We start from the raw sequence: 18,019 nt of genomic DNA, 5'->3' as shown, positions 1-18,019 counted from the left end.
CTCAACACTCCTACCACTGAACCCCGCTCCATTACTTTTCACAGTATTTTTGACCTACTATTTTACTTATTATGTTGTTGCTACTCCACACCCTACAATGTAAGCTCCAGAGCCAATGATTTTGCCTTTTGTTCACTGTTGTTTCCCACTCTTCCAGAACAGTGCCCGGCACATAGTAGGTCCTCAAGAAATACCTTCTGAATGAATGGATGAAGTTCTATGGCAGATCAACTCTTGTGTGAAGATGATAAAGCACCAATTTACTTAATAGTAGTTCCATAATACAAAAAAGAAAATATAACGTGTAAAATGTAATTACTTAATTAACTTACAACACAACTGTGAGAATTCAGAAGATTAATGTTTAGAATATTGATGGGTTTCGAATTATGTCTAAATCCATTGCTGCCTCACATTTTAATGGCAGATTTTGCCTGTGGGAGAGGAGATAAATTAATTTTTTCTGGAAATTGTTGATGTACTATCAGCATACAAGTATATTTGGTGTCAATCTCTGATGAATAATTCTAGGACAACATACTAAAAGCAACATGAAAACACTATGAATTTTCCTTCCTGTAAATGTCATTGTAAAAAAAAGATTCAATGACCCATCATAGCAAAGTCAAAAAAAATCTCCCTTAGCCCATTTATTGGTAAGACTAACAATCATAAAGTAACTGCCATGGGGACTGAACATTTACTTGAACTCAAAACGAAGAAATGAGCATTTAACTTTTCTAACTGGCTATCAAATATCTGTTTTTCCAATACATTCAACATCGTCCCCTCCTAGAAAATGAGACAGAGACAATAAACAATCAGAAAACAAATAATGGCCAAAAGAAAAGTTTTGACAACACAAAAGTAGACTAGGCTGTGCATCTGGGATGCACCTAGATTATGAGAATTCCCACTGTACAAAAGCAGAAAACAAGCCTCTACCTATGGACACTTGAAACTGTAGGTAAGTATGAATTGAAATTTAAGAGTTTTCTTAAGGACATTATTAGAGGTAGCCATTTTACGTTTTTGTTTTTCTGGAAAACCTTAAGTTTTAATTTCCAAGCCACTAAATTCAGAATGGGGATCCAAGCCTTTGTCATCATCCATCTCCTTCTCTTCTCCTTATGATTTTTCTAGGTGTCCTTCAGGTCCACCAGCAGCAATGTCCACCAGCTGCAGAACGCTAGAATGAGTGAATAACTAATTCCATCAGCACTAGAATCAAGGGCTTCATAACAGTTTTCCCAATAATGCTTCTATCAATAATACTGAGAACGATGTAATAGAACACCTTCTAAAATCAAGAGGCCTTTACATCTTTGACCATGGCCCTTCTCAACTCAGGGCTATTGACTGAGTCCACTAGGCTTCCTATAGTTCATTCAAAATCAATCTTGGAGTTTTTTTGGTTTAGAAATTAGAAAAGAGCTATATGGATCAAGAGCAGAGAGCAAAATCTGTGTGAGCGATTTTTCTATGACTTTCAAAGCCTGTCGTTTAGAATTGATACCTAGAGATGGAGTACAGCATCTCCATGTGGTATATTCCTGGGCCTTCATCTCCTACCTGAGCCCAAGAGCAAGAGAACAAATAGATTAAAATCTTGAGGAGAAGAGTAAATAGTACAACAAATAACAGTAATTTATCACCATTATACATTATTCGGAATATTATTTGCTACCAGTCAGTTTCCATTTCTTAAGCTGGGGCAACTGAGGAACAGAGAGGTTAAGTAACTTGCCCAAAGTCACACAGCTATAGTTGATAGAACTGGGCTTGGAAGCCAGGCAGGTTGGCAGCAGATCCCCAACTCTGAATAATTTTTACCAACTATAGCCCTGTTTGGAGGACACAGCCTGGCTAAGCCCACTCTGACACAGCCCCTGCATGCCTCTTGTAAGCCATTTTCCAAAATATGGACACTATGAGTGCCAATGTGTGGGACAGCAAAGACAGACAAATCAGCCTCGGAATCGGAGGTAACCCCACTGAATGAAATTTAGAATCATGCATTACTCAGACCGTCACAGAAAAAACCCAATGAGTCTGAAAGAGGCATTCTTTATGTGGCTATAAGCTTGTATCCCACTACCAGTTCAAGATCCTGACATACACAATGAATCAATATATTTTTATAAATCCTTAAAATATTTTGCAAAAGGCAAAATGGAAGTGCACAGAATTTTATGAACACTGCATGTATTATCTTGTTAGGCATAAAGTTTGAAAAGGTGCCACAATACTTATAGCCTTGTTTGGGCACTTCTTTGTTTTGTCACATGCCAGTGGCTTTAGACTGTGGAAGTGGCCTGGGCTTTGCGCCCCCTCTGCTTCCCAGGCTCTAACCCCCTGTGGCTCTCATTGCCAGGAAGACTGCACTGGGCAAGTCAGAGAAAAATCACAGGGAAGAGACCACGGTGGACACAGCTGGCGTCATTGAGTATCCCACCCTCTGTTCTTTGTTTTCATCCGTTAACAATGGTAAGCAGCTGTTCTCTGCCTTTCCTTTTCTGTTCTGCTCTGTTTAGTTCACAGCCTAGGAGCAGAGACCATGCCCATCAGTACTGAGCTTAACAAAGAGGCAAAAATGACAAAGGGCTGGCCTTTCTGCTTCTCAGACATCACCTAATTCTGAAACTGAATATGCTTGGAAGCTAACATTTAAACCATCCCTGGCCGCCCTCTAGGCCACAATAATCAGGGGCATGTGGCCAAGACAGGTTTTCCAATGACCCTACCAAACAGCACAAATAAAATTCTCACTGATCATGTAAACAGCCACCATTTGCAAAATATGTAGTCTCATGTTTCAAATATAGTTGTACTTCAATCAAAACGAGGCTTGTACATTAAACAAAAAAATACTAAGACTGTATAGGAGATTTCAGGCTGACAATAATAACAAAGACCCAATCTTTATTTTAAATGAATGTGATTTCATTTTTGATTTGGACTTTTGGACTTTTAATTCATTCTACCAATAGGATAGATAAAGTTAGGAAAACAATACCATTGATTCTGAAAGTAAATATCAACGTTCTATAAACCACATTGGAAAACCTTTGAGAATCTTTTGCTATAAAACTAGGACATTCATTGGTTCTCCTTGGTTGGTAAATTTCAGTTGTGGCCTCCAGTGTAGGTCATATTTTCTTTGAGAGGAAGAGTCTGAAGGAACTCATTCTGGAAGAAACCATCCAGGGTTGATTTTGGATGTAATTCAAGGAAAGCAGAGACTGGGTTAAATTCTAGACAGACCCAAGTAATGATTCTTCAGGGTCTGACTCAACTCTCAGATAACAATCACTTTCCCTCCTAAGTTTATGAACTAACTTCAAATTCCTAAGGACTGTGGTAGAAACAAGCCTAAAATGAATATTGCATAGATTTGTGAAACCAACCTAACATGTGAACCTTGTAAGAAAAACAAAGGCAATGGGTCCTAGTTGACTAAAATCAAAAATTTTTTTAATTCCACAGCAAATAATCCAAGCGCATAAACCATTCTTATTTATACATTATTCTGCATTCCATAGAACACAATACTACTAGAATGAACTTTGTCATCAGCTAGGTTAATTGGTTAAATTAGGAATGTAAGCAATATATTCAATGATAAATCTCCATGACAGATAGTAGATGATGATTTTTTCCATCCCCATGCGTTTGAAAAACCTACTTCAGCTGGTCACTTGTCAAAAGCGAATCAACAGATCAGATGGCCCTTTGTGCACAAAGCCAGGGTTCCAGGCATGAACACGCAGCACTGCTAAAAGAAGCAGGAAATGTAAGTAGTCACAAGCCATCACCATCAAGATAACCACCAGCAAGGAACAGATAGTGAGTGTTCATTTGAGGGCATGGATAGATGCACCATAATACCTACATTCATGACTGAGCTGTAAGGCTAGTAAATGGCAGAGAGGGATTCCAACACAGATCTGACTGTAAAGCCTGAGGTGTTCCCGTTATCCACACATCAGTCCTTCCCACAATCAAAGGCAGTCTTCATATGTGCACAGTGTAGATGGGACTGCTTTACGCTACATGAGTCTTTTGAGGCTGTGTTAAATAGATGCATAACACTAGGCTCAACAATACTGCAGACTGTTCACAAATGACTACGTGCACTCCCCATAACTTGGCAATTAAAATAAAATAGTCCATAGGCAGCGTGATTAGCCCTCTGCAGAAGACATGTTCCAATCAACACAACCACGGTGTGGTCAGAGGACGACATGGCTGGAATGACAACGAGAAAGTGGCTCCAGGATCTACTCTACAGGAGCCCGTCTGAAGAAAGCTGTGTTAACAGCAGTGGTTTGCTTAGAGTCCTTGAAAAAGAAGACAGTTTGGAAGAATTTGTGAACACATCTCCAGGGGGCAAAGTTACCCCCATCTGGCCTCTGTGATTATCTGCTGTTGACTTCTCTACCTCAAGTGGAGACAGATGCAACAGCTATGAGTTGTATGACACTAGAGACATTGTCACCGGCCCACCAACTCTCACTACTCCGGTCCTAAGCCCCCCAAAAATCTTCTGGTCATCATCTAACTTCTCGGGGGGCCTTTCCTCCAGGAAGATGTGAATCTGCTGACCAACTAAAATGAGTGCAGTGTTCCACATGACAATTATAGTTATCAGTAAAAATGGCCCACTGCGTGGCAGGCACAATGCTGGGTATGTTTATATGCATTATATTGTTTAATCCACATATCGAGGCAATGTACCAACATTAAAGACAATAATAATAATAATAATAAATTAAGTTTCTGGCACTTAAAAGACTTTCCCGGAGTCATCAAGCTATAGATGGCAGGGCTAAGTATTGAATTCAGGTAGCATTCTATAGCTTTACAAGAAATGTCCAAGGTCTAAGCGTAATCTGGAAGAGAAAGGTAGACTTGTTGGCAGACTTCCTAAAAGTATATTTTGGATTTATGAGCATTGCTCTAAGGACAAAGTGCAGAAATTTTAGCAGATTTCTGAAAGGATTCTTATCCCAGAAAACTTTTTAAGAATCACCAGCTGCTTTGAAGAGGATATTATTTAATAGTCACAGATTTAAGCTTCAGTCATGGAGAAATAGTTTAAATATATTTTAATTGCCAACAAAGTAATTTCAGGGCAGTTACATGATAGTGAGTCTGGCCTTCTGCTCAAATCTCATTATATAACCCCTTTCTGGGCTCTCTCTATTCTTGTAACGTGATGAGACTAAGGCTGGGCAGTAAATAAACGCGCACCAGCTAGAGTGCACCCGTTCTCTACCTGGCGGTCTCCGGCTCCCTACACAGCAGTAGCTCAGGGAACACCAGACCACACCCAGCACTGGCCTGGCCCATCTTGGGTTCATGGCAATCAGCCATGTGCAGGCTGAAGACGGACTTGACATCTTCAAGTCTGAAAACTTGTTTCTTTTTTCATTGGACCTGACAAATAGTATGACTTTTTTAAGGGGAGGATGCGACAGATATTTTGGGGTCACTTTTGCAGGAAATAACCATTCTTTACGTCATCCAGCAGAGAAACAGGCAATGAAAGGAAAGCACACTCTATTTTTCTCAATTCTTTCCCTTGCCTAACATTTTAAATACTCATTTAAAATTCAGAAATCTAACCTAATTTTAGCAATGTATAACTACAATATAAACTGTAAAGTCATTGGCACCCATAAATAAATATGGCAGTTGGCAGTAAAACTGATATTTAATTATAAATCTTTCAAGGATGTTACCAAAAAAATACCACTCCAAGATGCTTTGGTCTATTATATCTCAGTAAAACTGGGAAGAAAAAAGAAGCTTTGGAAAGAAAAGTTCTATTCTGTTTGTGATTATTTCACAGTTAATTAAAAAAGAATTTGTGCCTTTTTTTTTTTTTTTTTTTTTGGTCACTTTTTCAAGGTCCAAAATTTTTAGCTTCCATATCTAAGACTCTAGTACAGAATATAATTCTAAATTGGAAGAATATTATGGAAGCATTCATGTTGTAAATATTTGCTAAAAATATAATGATTATCGCAGTTAGTTATCTTAAATATTCTGTTCTTGAGCGCTGACTGATAAAACACAATTGTCTTCACTGGTTATAAAAAGGAGCTCAGAAAAATGAGATTTAAAAGCTGACTTTGTTTTAAAGTCTTGACATAATTCTTTTTAGAAAGATTTAGTGCGGTCTTTAAAGTATCAATGTTTTGATCCCAAAACTGACTTATGTGCAGCAGAGATGGCGCTAACGCAAATTTTATTGGCATAATGTTTGCTAAGCAGTTGCTCCAAAAATTACTGTCATGATTTAAAAGGCATTTTTGATACTGATTTTACTAATAAATATGGGTCAACATCAGTTAATCACACAAGCCCATTATTACAAAGCAAGTCACTTTAAAAAGGTTTTTTCTCAGACCAAAAGTTATTTGTCTTACAATTGACATAGGGTAAGTCTTTTTCCAAATGCTTTACACAGGAGCAAGAGTTGAAGTTTTCACATTGGTCCATTATGTTTTAAAATATTTTATTCTTCAATAAGTGTAATGGTTTGAATTTAAACAAGCAATGACATATAGCTGCTCAATAAATAAATATATTTGGCCTGAATTTCCTTAAAATAATGACCATGGGTGTTAACTAGACATATTGCAGTGATCATTTCACAATATATACATATACTGAATCATTATGTTATATTAGTTGCACCTGAAACTAATATAATGTTATATGTCAGTTGCATCTCAAAAAAAAAATTTTTTATAGCAATTTGGCATTGCCCCAACACCCAAGCTCATGATCAGGAGGTTCATCTCAATAAAGAGGAAAGAAAAAAGAAAAAATTATGAAAGATAGATTCAAGTTTTTCTGAGATATGGGTGTAGTTGTTCAACTTACCTACTATAAAAGAAAATGAACATAAAACTTTAAATTTCACTTTAAAATCTTTCTGAACAGAAAACAAAAAAGCCAGACCTTCCTCAACTGTCCTCCCAACAAATGACAGGGAGAAAATCTCCTCTGGCATTCAACATCCTCCACCAAATGACTCCACTTTTTCTCGGGAACTAGGTTTCTGTGTGTGTATGTTTCCCAAACTGATTCCCAGATGCAGCCATGCCAATCTGCTTGCAGGCCCTGAAACGCGCCTTGTTAGAACCCATCTCACACCCCAGCTCCTCCTTCCTCTCCCGTGCCCGAAATATACTCCTCACCCAACCAAGTCTATAACATCCTTTCAGAATCTCTCATAAAATTTACACTTTTCCCCATGTACCCTATCCCATCCTAGCTACATCTCTATTTTCGACATTCTTGAAAGAAACATGCAAGTTGTCCTATTTATGTTTTCCCTCCCTGTGGGATAAGAAGCCTAATTATTTCTGTCTCCTTTATATCTCTTAATAATCTCCAATTCCGGGTACAGACCACACAGTGGGTATTCAGTAAATGTGTACCTACAGCAAAATAATAATGCTGTGCTTCTTTTACACTTGACTTGATTGAAGCCAAAAGTGCGCTTAATCCTGTGCCTAAACACACACACAGATAGATGTGTGAGCAATGCAATGATTCGATGTAAAGTTACGTGAGCTCTGTGGGTATGGCCTTCATGGTACATGACAACCCCACCTGCAAGCTGCGCTTAAGAGGAGCCCAGCTCCTGATCAACAGCAGCAGAAGAACGTATGAGCCAACAGTTCAGCAGCAGGCTTGCCCTGCTTCTGAATCTGACACATGCAGAAAATAATGTATATTGGGTTTGGAGAGGCATATGACTTTCTTGTAGCTGATTACAAACTGTGAGAGCCAGAAAGGATTTTTGAGATTCTCTCTCACCTCAAGTGACAGCTGAGGACTGGCCCCGGGAAGTTAGGTAACGTGGTAAATAAAGGTCATGGTTATTGGCATAGCTGGGTACAGGACCCGAATCCCCTTATCTTCCTGTCTAGGAATCCTTCCAAGCGTCATGCTCTTGTGTCTTTCTAGTGATGTTTGTTTTAGGCTGCTATTAAAATAAGCTTTCCTTTTCAAAACATTCATTAGAGTGATGGAGGAAGGTAACAGCAATTGTTTCTTAGAGATACACAAGGAAACTAGCCCACTCAGAGACAAAACACACACACACATCCCTGAACACACCTGCAACTTCAGTAACATTGTTTCTTGGCTGCTAAGAAGGCAACCCATCTCCAAAACTATGCAGCTGCGTGAAGTGAGGTTCCTCCTGACTCTGGACAAGCCTAGAGCCCATGCTCCGCAACAAGAGAAGCCACCGCAATGAGAAGCCCGGCACCGCAACGAAGAGTAGCCCCCGCTCGCCGCAACTAGAGAAAGCCCGTGTGCAGCAATGAAGACCCAACACAGCCAAAAATATAAATAAATAAATAATAAATAAAATAAAACTGATTAAGAAAAAAAGGTGCATCTTTAAAAAAAAAAAAAAGAAAGAAAGAAACCAGTTTGTCATGGTAGACTTTCAGCAGGCCCTCCTCCAGGACTTACATTTTCTTAACACCACCTTTCCGTGTTGTCTACTTATTAACCCCATCCCACTCACATACATACCAGACACACACACCCTTTTCTAAAAAGCTGAAGGCAGGGTCACCTGCTCTTCCGGGCTCAGCCCCACGCCTGTCTCTCCCATGAGCCCCTCCCATGTCCTCCTGCATGGAATTCCTGCAGCAATTATGTAATCTGAACGACATACTTCACAGCTTAATTATCTACTCCCATACTCATCTAGGTTTCCTACGCATGTGAGAAATTTCTTCCCAACAACACAAGTTTCTTGTAATCAAGAAACAGATCTCACACTTGTGGGGTTTTCTTTTCTAATAACCTCCTTGGTTAAGAACACAAGGATTAACAAATGAAGAAGAAAAAAAAAAACCCTGAAAAGTGATTCATGTACTATTTCTCCATTCATCATTTCATCTGGACAAGGTAATCAACTTAGGGTATATCAACAATACCTGTCGGTGGTTTAATTTTGTCTTATAGTCAAGATGTCCCTAATTAGGTTTTCTCCTGGAGTCTTTTGAGAGGCAGACTGGCCTTTGGTTCTGTTTCAAATCATTCAAGGAGGAAAAGGTCCTAGAAATAAGGAGCAGAAATTCCAAGCAATTTTCAATTCGCCTTTGAAGTCGAATGAAAACTTAATAACTTGGGACCCCATTCATATTTCATAGTGATGCTTATTTGATCTTTCTTAATGTGAATTTTTTTGTGGCCGGGAACAACTTGCTATGATTACTGTGCTAAACTCAGCGCCCTGCATCGTAATGATCACTTAAACGTTTATTAAGAACCTTCCTTTTTCTTCCTATTGCAGCCTATACTCCACACTCATTAAGAATCTGTCCCCAGGGCCTTTATACCTCGACAACCACGCCAACGGTTGTGCACAAAATTTAAGAGGTGGGAGATTGCACATCCATCACACTCTTTGAAAATTCAGGTTCAATCTGACAGACAGACCTGCCTTGTTATATAGTCAAGCCTCCTCTTTTCCCCTTATTTTTTTACAAAGATTGTCAACGTAGACTAGATTTTCTGAATTCTTAAAGTATCCAAATCGTGAGGCCAAACAGACTTAGAAAGGTAGGACTCATACACAGGACACTTTGAATTGAGGACCTGACTTCTTACAAAGAAACTGGAGGCAAGCAGTTGTTTCAGAAATAAAAGGAAAACGTTCTGTACACACTCTGAGTTTAGAATCACATTTTTTTAAGTGTGGTATTACAATAACCCTTATCTTCTCCCACCTCCCCAATATCTGCAGTCTGTGATATTTTGTTTGTTTCATCTGTTCAAATAAATTTCTCATTAAAAAAAAAAAAAAAAACTTAAGAACTATTTTTAAGTTTTTCATTAGCTTTTTCCTATTTCCCTTAAAAACGTCCTGGCTAACGTTTATGGAATGTATGCCAGGTGCCAGCCCGTGAGCTAAGGGTTGAACTGGATTGGCTCATTCAATCTTCAGGGAAATTTAGGAAGCGGGCCTGGTTACAAGAGCAAAGAACAGAGCCTCCCAGATCACGGAGCCTGCACCCAGGAGCCCAGGGCCGTCTGCCTCACCACCACGTCACACCTGTATCCCACACCTGCCTTTGGAAATGAGCACAGGCAGGCTTCCTGAAACGCTGTAGGCATGTCACCTCCACAGGCAACGTGTGGCTCAACATTTACACAACAGAGATGTCTCCTCCAGCAGCACTTCTGCCTCCCGAGGAAGTTCTGACACTTCTCTTAAAAGAAACAGTCATCTTCTTCAGGCCTCTTGTAGCCTCACCTGCATAATGAAAAGTTGCTGCCTGATTTTTTTTTTTTTTCAGGGAAGCCGAGAGAAGCTGTAGGTGGGCAGCAGACACTGAAACTGGGGGCTGAACTATTCAGTCGCAATCTGAATCTGGTACTGGGCTTGACTGATCCTTCCTGACTCTTTCAGGGACAGGACTTCTCAATCTTGCTAGAATGTTCCACTGTCTACTGAACACAGTGAGGCCAACCCTAGTTCATCTGACAAGCATCTCTGTGCTTTCATGGTTCCGTCCTGTGAAGTGACTAGCAATATTATTTTACCTTTTTACCAAAAGTTTTCAGAGTCGCTGAAGTGAGAAAGATGGATCACATTTTTTTTCCCCTCAGCTAGTCTCGATTCTCATTCAAAAGCAAGGTACAGGGCTTCCCTGGTGGCACAGTAGTTGAGAGCCCCCCTGCCAATGCAGGGGACATGGGTTCGAGCCCTGGTCCGGGAAGATCCCACATGCCGCAGAGCAGCTGGGCCCGTGTGCCACAACTACTGAGCCCACGTGCTACAACTACTGAAGCCCGCACGCCTACAGCCCGTGCTCCGTAACAAGAGAAGCCACCGCAATGAGAAGCCCGCGCACCGCAACGAAGAGTAGCCCCCGCTCACCGCAACTAGAGAAAGCCTGCGAACAGCAACAAAGACGCAGTGCAGCCAAAGATAAATAAAATAAATAAATTTATATATAAAAAAAAAGCAAGGTACAAACAGGAGTCCTGGAAGCCTGACCAAGAGCCCAAGTTAAAGAGAATAGAAGAAAGTGTCCATGTGTGTACATGTATGTATGTGCACATGTATGTGTGTGTACATGCATGTGTGTGTCTGTGTGTGTGTGTGTACGTATTTTAAGGAAACTTCTGCTTCCATCCCAATTCCAGACACATCCAGGCTTAAGAAGTTACAAAACATGGGGAAAAACAAAGCAGAGTTTTGCTGGAGAAGTAATATAAATGGGAACATTTTTTAAGTCATTTTTCATATAATTTAAAAGGTGCTACGTTCAAATACAAAAAAAAACTGAGATGTCTAATAGAACACACAATAAAAAGTGACTCTTTTTACAACACCAGATGCTTAGAGCCCTTCCCAGAAACCATCACTGTCTCTAGCATACCCTTCTACAAGTTTTCTATTTATTTGCAGGTATATCTGTGTCATCATTTTACACAAATTTGTCTAAGCTGACAAATTATACCACACCTGACAATCAGGGCAGACCCAGGAAGAGCTGGGGAAGCCATGGCATCCCGTGCCCCGGGCTCCGCTGGGACGTGGACAAAGGCAATGAGAGTAGCAGAAGCACTAACCCAAGGATCTAACCTGCAGCAAACGTGGGGAGACGGATACGGCTGAGAACTCCCCATCCAGTCAGAACTGGCTCAGGAAATGGCCAAGCACAGTCCGAGCCAGCCGGACGAACGGCCCCAAGACCTCAGGACAAGAAGGGAAGGGGTGGCAGGGCCTGACGTAGCCACCAGGATTAGCACTGCTCGGGTCCCCATGCCACCTGCCTGGGAATCATCTACAACTTCCATGAAGTAAAAATGAGATGATGACGAACCAGTGCTTTAGAGTATAATCCTCATCTGTATGCTTGATACAAAATACATTTAAGAAAGTTTAGAGAACTTCCCGCCAAGAACGTGGGCTCCAGGAGAGCAGGAGAGCTTCTGGCTTGTTCAATACAACCTCTGGGGCCTAGATCCAGGGCTGGCTTTTGTGGACACCAGAGCCCTGGGTTCACAAAGGGAGCATCCTTGATTTAATGCTCTGCTGCCATTGTCTTGAAATTCCCAATAAATTCTGAACGAGGGATCCTACATTTTCATTTTGCACTGGGCACCACAAATTATATAGCCAGTCCTGCCTGGAACACTGCTTGTCATAGGGCAGGTGTCCAATTTATTTGTCAAATGTACACATGAGTGAATTAATGGAAGTTGCCTGAAAACATGGGTCTACAGAACAAACTCAGCCTCCAGGCCAATTCTGGCCCTCCACCTCTTTTGGTAAATAAAGTTTAATTAAAACACAGTCACAAGGCTTCCCTGGTGGTGCAGTGGTTGAGAATCTGCCTACCAATGCAGGGGGACACGGGTTCGAGCCCTGGTCTGGGAAGATCCCACATGCCGCGGAGCAACTGGGCCCGTGAGCCACAACTACTGAGCCTGCGCGTCTGGAGCCTGTGCTCCGCAACAAGAGAGGCCACGACAGTGAGAGGCCCGCGCACCGCGATGAAGAGTGGCCCCCGCTCGCCGCAACTAGAGAAAGCCCACGCACAGAAACGAAGACCCAACACAGCCAAAAATAAATAAATAAAAATTAAAAAAAAAAAAAGCTCAGCCCAGTGCTAAATGGCCTCCGTTTATTTTAAAATAAATAAATAAATAATAAATACAGTCACAGCCATTTGCATCTTGTCCGTGGCTCCTTTCACTCTACAACAGAGGGGTTGAGTAATAGTGACAGAGACTGTAAGGCCCAGAAAGCCTAAAATATTTACAATCCGGCCCTTTACAGAAAAATGTTTCTGACACCTGCCTTAGAACACTGTCTCAAATTTCTCTTCCCAAATAATTAGAACTGCAGAAAAGGCAGGTAGCCTTGTGAGACCTGGAGGTTCAGCCTCACGCAACTAGCCATAAACAAACTATTTCTTAGGTTTTTATCTTTAAAGTTTATGTGAATTTTGCCTCTTGGACCCAAATGCATTGACGTTTTAATGCAAAAACAAAAAAAAAATTTTTTTTAACCTATAATGAGCTGGATGAGTTGCTTTAACCCCTGGAGGTCTCCCCTTGACAAGGGTGAGTATACAAAGGGCAGAAGCACCACAGTTTGCAGACTGTGGCCTTAGTTCCTCCTCCTTAATAGACCCAGTGTAGAAGGAAGTCTCCAGTAGCATCTAAGTGGCCACTGAACCTTGCCACACACCCATCATTTCTTACCAGCCCAGAAGCCCTGCTAGAGAAGATCCAACAAGGACATTAAAAATGGAATCCTGCATGCCTATGTTCTTGACTGAATGTAATATAGGTCTATGCCCCATCGCACTGAGGGACTAACAAGTGGTTATATTATTTTTCCCCAGGCAGTTTTCAGAAACTATTTAGAGAGAGCTATTTCAGAACCCAGCTCTACCTGTTGGGAAGTGTTCAGACTTGGGACTTTGTGGGAGATTTTTTGAAGGAAGGACAGCTTCCTCAAAATGGTCAGTGGCATTTCATTTCTAACTGAAACAGTGTGCAGTACCCCCTTTCCACTGTAAAAATTCTTAATTTATCCCACGTTAGCAGTCATGCAAGAAGTTCATTTTCTCTTGTTAGTCAGAGTGCTGGCAAGACAGTTTAGTACACCCCTGAGAAGATTTTAGGGGGGCTTGCCTCTGATCTCTGCGTACATTCTTTTACATCACAGGATCTGGAAAGGGAGCTTCTCCTGGGTAAAGGGCTAGAAAACAAAGAATTGCATCAGAGAAAAACAAGATTCGTGAGAAAGGGAGACTATTAGAGAGGCAAGGGGACTTTCCCTGGTGGCGCAGTGGATAAGACTCCACACTCCCGATGCAGAGGGCCCAGGTTCAATCCCTGGCCAGGGAACTAGATCCCACATGCATGCCACAACTAAGAGTTCACATGCCACAACCAAGGAACCCACGTGCTGCAACTAAGGAGCCATGAGCTGCAACTAAGAGGCCCATGAGCTGCAACTAAGGAGCCCACGTGCCGCAACTAAGACCTGGTGCAAACAAATAAATAAACAAATATTAAATAAATAAATAATTTAAATAAAATGGTGTAGCTGCTGTGGAAAACATTAAAAAAAAAGAGAGAGAGAGGCAAAGACAGGCCCCAGGAAAGAAGGAACACCAGTGAAATCTCAGCTCACTCGGAGAATCTCTGTACAGTAACAAGAAAATAAAATTGAAAGAATGATTCATAGAGATGTCAAGGAATGCTAATCTTTGGGGACTCATACAGGAACTTTCTTTATTTGTGTTAGGGGAAGGGGTGACTTTATCCATTATGTCTTCATCCGTAATAAAATAATTCATGGGACCCAAAAGGACAGACATTGGAAACAGTGGGGCAAATACACAATCTGCTGACCATTTCCTGCCAGCTGTTGTCAATAAAATACCACACAAAAATCATAACCTGCTGACAGTATGTGTCACAGAAACCAGTAATGGGAACTCAGAAGTTAACAACCCTGGGGAGGGGTAAACACAAGTCTCACTGGTGCTGTTGGGAGGCCCGTGGGAAGGGCCTGTTGCGGGTGAACCCTCTTGGGAGAACTGAACACCGCAGAGGGTCTCTTCCCAACCCCTCAACCCCACATTAAGTGCTGGCCAGCAGCCCAGACCACGTCTCAGTGGAGGACGGCGCTCGCTACCGCTGCCATAATAGGCTTCCTCACTCTCAAGCTGGAATTTAAACCACCAAAATAACAATACATACTAATCACAATTTACTTAAGCCTCAGACAATAAAATTGATATATTGGGTGTTGGAGACGGGGTCACATGCAGGATCTCCAGGTTCAGAGTTAGATATCTCCACCCTCACCTTCTCGGCTTCTCACCGTTCCTATTTCTCTGTAATACAGTGAGATTATGATGAACGTGGGAAACTTGGAATTACCCTATTTAGGAAAAGGAAGCACTCATGCTGTTTCTAACATAAATTCAGATAAAGAAATAACTTCACAGTTCAGCTTGGGAAGGTGAATTTACTGTATTGTATTGCAAATTTAAATAGAGAAACATTTTAGATACTTACTGATTCACTTAAAAATTATAATCAACCTATTACACATTATCAGAAACAACTCTTTAATGAACAGTAACAATATTTTCCAAAGCAAAAAAAAAAATTAGTCAGAAGAGTGGCACTGTTTTACTTTTTGGCAAATTTCCTTAATGTCTGGCTCAATAGGAGACAGCTGGACTCTGCTACCGCTTTTGCATTCACTCTGTTGCACTCTCCCAGGTCACGTTAGCCTTGAGAAAACTTCATGTACAGTCATGTAGGGATGAACGTGTAAAGGGCAAAGAATATCTCTGTGCTATTATGAAAATCGTTTTGGCCTTGTGGACCTCTAAAGTCTTGGGGACGCCTAAGTGTACCCAGACCACACTTTGAGAACCACTGCCTTATGAGTTGGGAACAGTTATTATCTCCATTTTACAAATGAGCAAACTGGCATAGAGAGGTCAAGTCATGGTCCAAGGACACATTGCTGGGACAGGTCAGAGCAGGTAAAATACAAAGACCATGATACCCTCATTTGGTTGTTTGTTGCAAGAACTGACTGAGATCATGAAGGTAGAGAGTTGAGCATCCGCCTATCACAGGCACTCAACGACATCAATATTTCCCACTGGGCTAGATCTAGTAGAAAAGCTAGGGAAACTGCACATTTCTGATCAACTCATCATTTGACACCAGCAAGAAAAAATAAAATTCCACTGCAGGTGTTGTCCAGAGCATGGACCCTACACAAGCTCTCGGGATGGAAGATTTTTGCTACTCAGAAACTCCAGGGCCTTACTCCACCCTCCATTAGGCAGAAAATGTGGCGGGCTGTACACATGTCACCTTCTTCCTTGGGAAACCTGAGCAAGCCAGGAGAGCTGCTCCATTATTTACAGCCTCCTTTTTGCAGCATGCTATATTTACAAGGAACCCTCAACAAACAACAATGGCGCCTCCAGTCTGTGCAGCCAAACCTCTCCTTGGAAAGCATCTGTGGTCTTCCCGTCCAGGGGCTCGGCACTCCACATCTCTCCTTGTCCATCAACTATCATAACCCACATGGCCCTCCTCCTCCTGCCTGTGGTGGGTACTCAAGCCCAGAGTGCAGGTCACTTCTGTTCCTCCTCTGAATGGGAAGTAAGCTCAGCTGGGGAAGTGGAACTCGTGCAGTTCAGGCCACCGAACTCTCAAAACACTACCCTAAACAGAAGGCAAGAACAAGAGGTGCCTGAAGCTATTGCTTCCATCCAAGTGCAGGCAACCAGGATCTCTCACCTGGAGCACTGCAGACTGGTCTCCCTGTCTCCACTTCCACACCTCCTCACACACGTACCCCAGGCTACTCTCCACAAACAGCCAAAGCGATCTTTAAAAAGTATAGAAGGGATAAAGTCAGTTTTCATGCTTAAACCGCTCCCAAGGCTCCCCCACTCAGTGGAAATAAAATCCAAACTCCTTCACTTGGTTTCTTAGGACCTGCCTCATCTGGCCCCTGCCTACCTTTCTCCCTACAAGCAAGGGTCCCTTCTCTCTGGCCTTTGCTCTCTCTGCTCCCACTGCCTGCAGAGCCCCCCCTAGGCCTTCCAACAGCTCAGAGGTCACCTCCTCAAGGAGGCCTTCACTGCCTGCCCGCTCTGCAGCTGCCGCCTCTCCATCCCTCCATCCGGTTGTACTTGAGACTTTAGAGCACTTACTCTAGGAAGTTATCTTCATTTTACTGGTATATTACTCATCTCCCTCCTTCCACATCGTCCTCCTAGAAGGTAAGCCGCCAATAGCAAGGGCTCCACCTGGTCCCCGCGACATCTCCAACCGCCTGGCACCGCGCCTGGCACAGACTAAGCGCTCAGCAAACGGTGGAATGAATGAAGCGGCAGTGCCCGAGAGTCCCAAGCTGGCGTCCCTAGCGCCCCGGGCGCATCCGCACCGTCCGGGCGCCGGGACTACAGGCGCGGGCGGGCCGGCGGGGCTGGGGGGCCGGCGGGGCGGGACGAGGCTGCTCGCCCACCCGGCCGCGCGCCCGGCTCGGCGCAGCAGGTGCCTCCCGGGAGCGCGCACACACACGTCCGCCCTGGTCCGCGCCGCCGCCCCGCTCTCCAGCACTAACCATGGTGGCCGGGCCGCCGCCGCCGTCCCCGCGGGCGAGAGACGAGCGCGGTGGACTCGAGGGCGAGAGACGAGCGCAGGAGCCGGCGCGGCTGACAGGTGAGGTGCCCGCCTCAGACCATGGCTGCTTCCCACAATGCCCTCGAAGCGAAAGTTTGCAGACTCCTCCCCGCGCCTCTGCCCTCCCTCCCCTCCTGCTCCTACCAGCTCCCTCCCTGCCCCTCTCCCTCCCCCACCTCCCTCCTCCCCCCTCCCCCTCCTCCCCCCTCCTCCCTCCTCCCCCCTCCTCCCCCCTCCTCCCTCCTCCTCCCTCCTCCTCCCTCCTCCCCCCTCCTTCCTCCTCCTCCCTCCTTCCTCCTCCTCCTCCCGCCCCGCCCCACCCCGCCCCGCCGCAGCTGGCCCCGCCCCGCGCCGCGCGGGCTGCCCTAGGTGCGAATACACCTGCGCGCGCGCCTCTGCCTCCAGCCTCTTAGGCCCAGGCGCCGGGAACCAGAGCCCGCGGGCTCCGCGCTGAGCAGCCCCGCGCGGGGAGCGCCGAGGGGGCTGCTTTCCTGACTCTGCGAGCGAGTGTGTCATTTATTCATCCCACAAACGTTGATCAGACCTGGCTAAGAGATCTCCCGAGACACTTGCGGGAAGTGTCACTGGTTGTCTTGTCCTAAACCGCATAAGGGGGGGAGCGTTTGGCAGATCTGGAACTCTGCTGGCAAGAAGCGATTTCTTGCCTCGGATTTCTTTCTTTTCATATATATATACATAATCACACATATTCATGCATTATATATATATATATATATCTCTGCAATCCAAGGGCATAGGTCATTTTAAACTGGCCCGGTTT

The 18,019-nt window shown here is 43.4% G+C and overlaps 1 protein-coding gene across 1 annotated transcript in view; it reads right to left on the bottom strand.

The window, feature by feature from the left end:
- Positions 1-17,297, bottom strand: part of AP1S3 (adaptor related protein complex 1 subunit sigma 3) — a 52,916-nt gene extending 35,619 nt beyond the window's left edge. The window contains exon 1 of the mRNA XM_068543758.1: positions 17,180-17,297. Within this exon, the coding sequence (XP_068399859.1) occupies positions 17,180-17,182 (3 nt within the window). The 5' untranslated portion in view covers positions 17,183-17,297. The remainder of the gene's footprint in view (positions 1-17,179) is intronic.
- Positions 17,298-18,019: the final 722 nt, after the last annotated feature.

The sequence above is a fragment of the Eschrichtius robustus genome, chromosome 5, assembly GCF_028021215.1.
Source record: "Eschrichtius robustus isolate mEscRob2 chromosome 5, mEscRob2.pri, whole genome shotgun sequence".
NCBI classification, from domain to species: domain Eukaryota; kingdom Metazoa; phylum Chordata; class Mammalia; order Artiodactyla; family Eschrichtiidae; genus Eschrichtius; species Eschrichtius robustus.
This window is presented reverse-complemented; position numbering and strand designations above follow the sequence as displayed.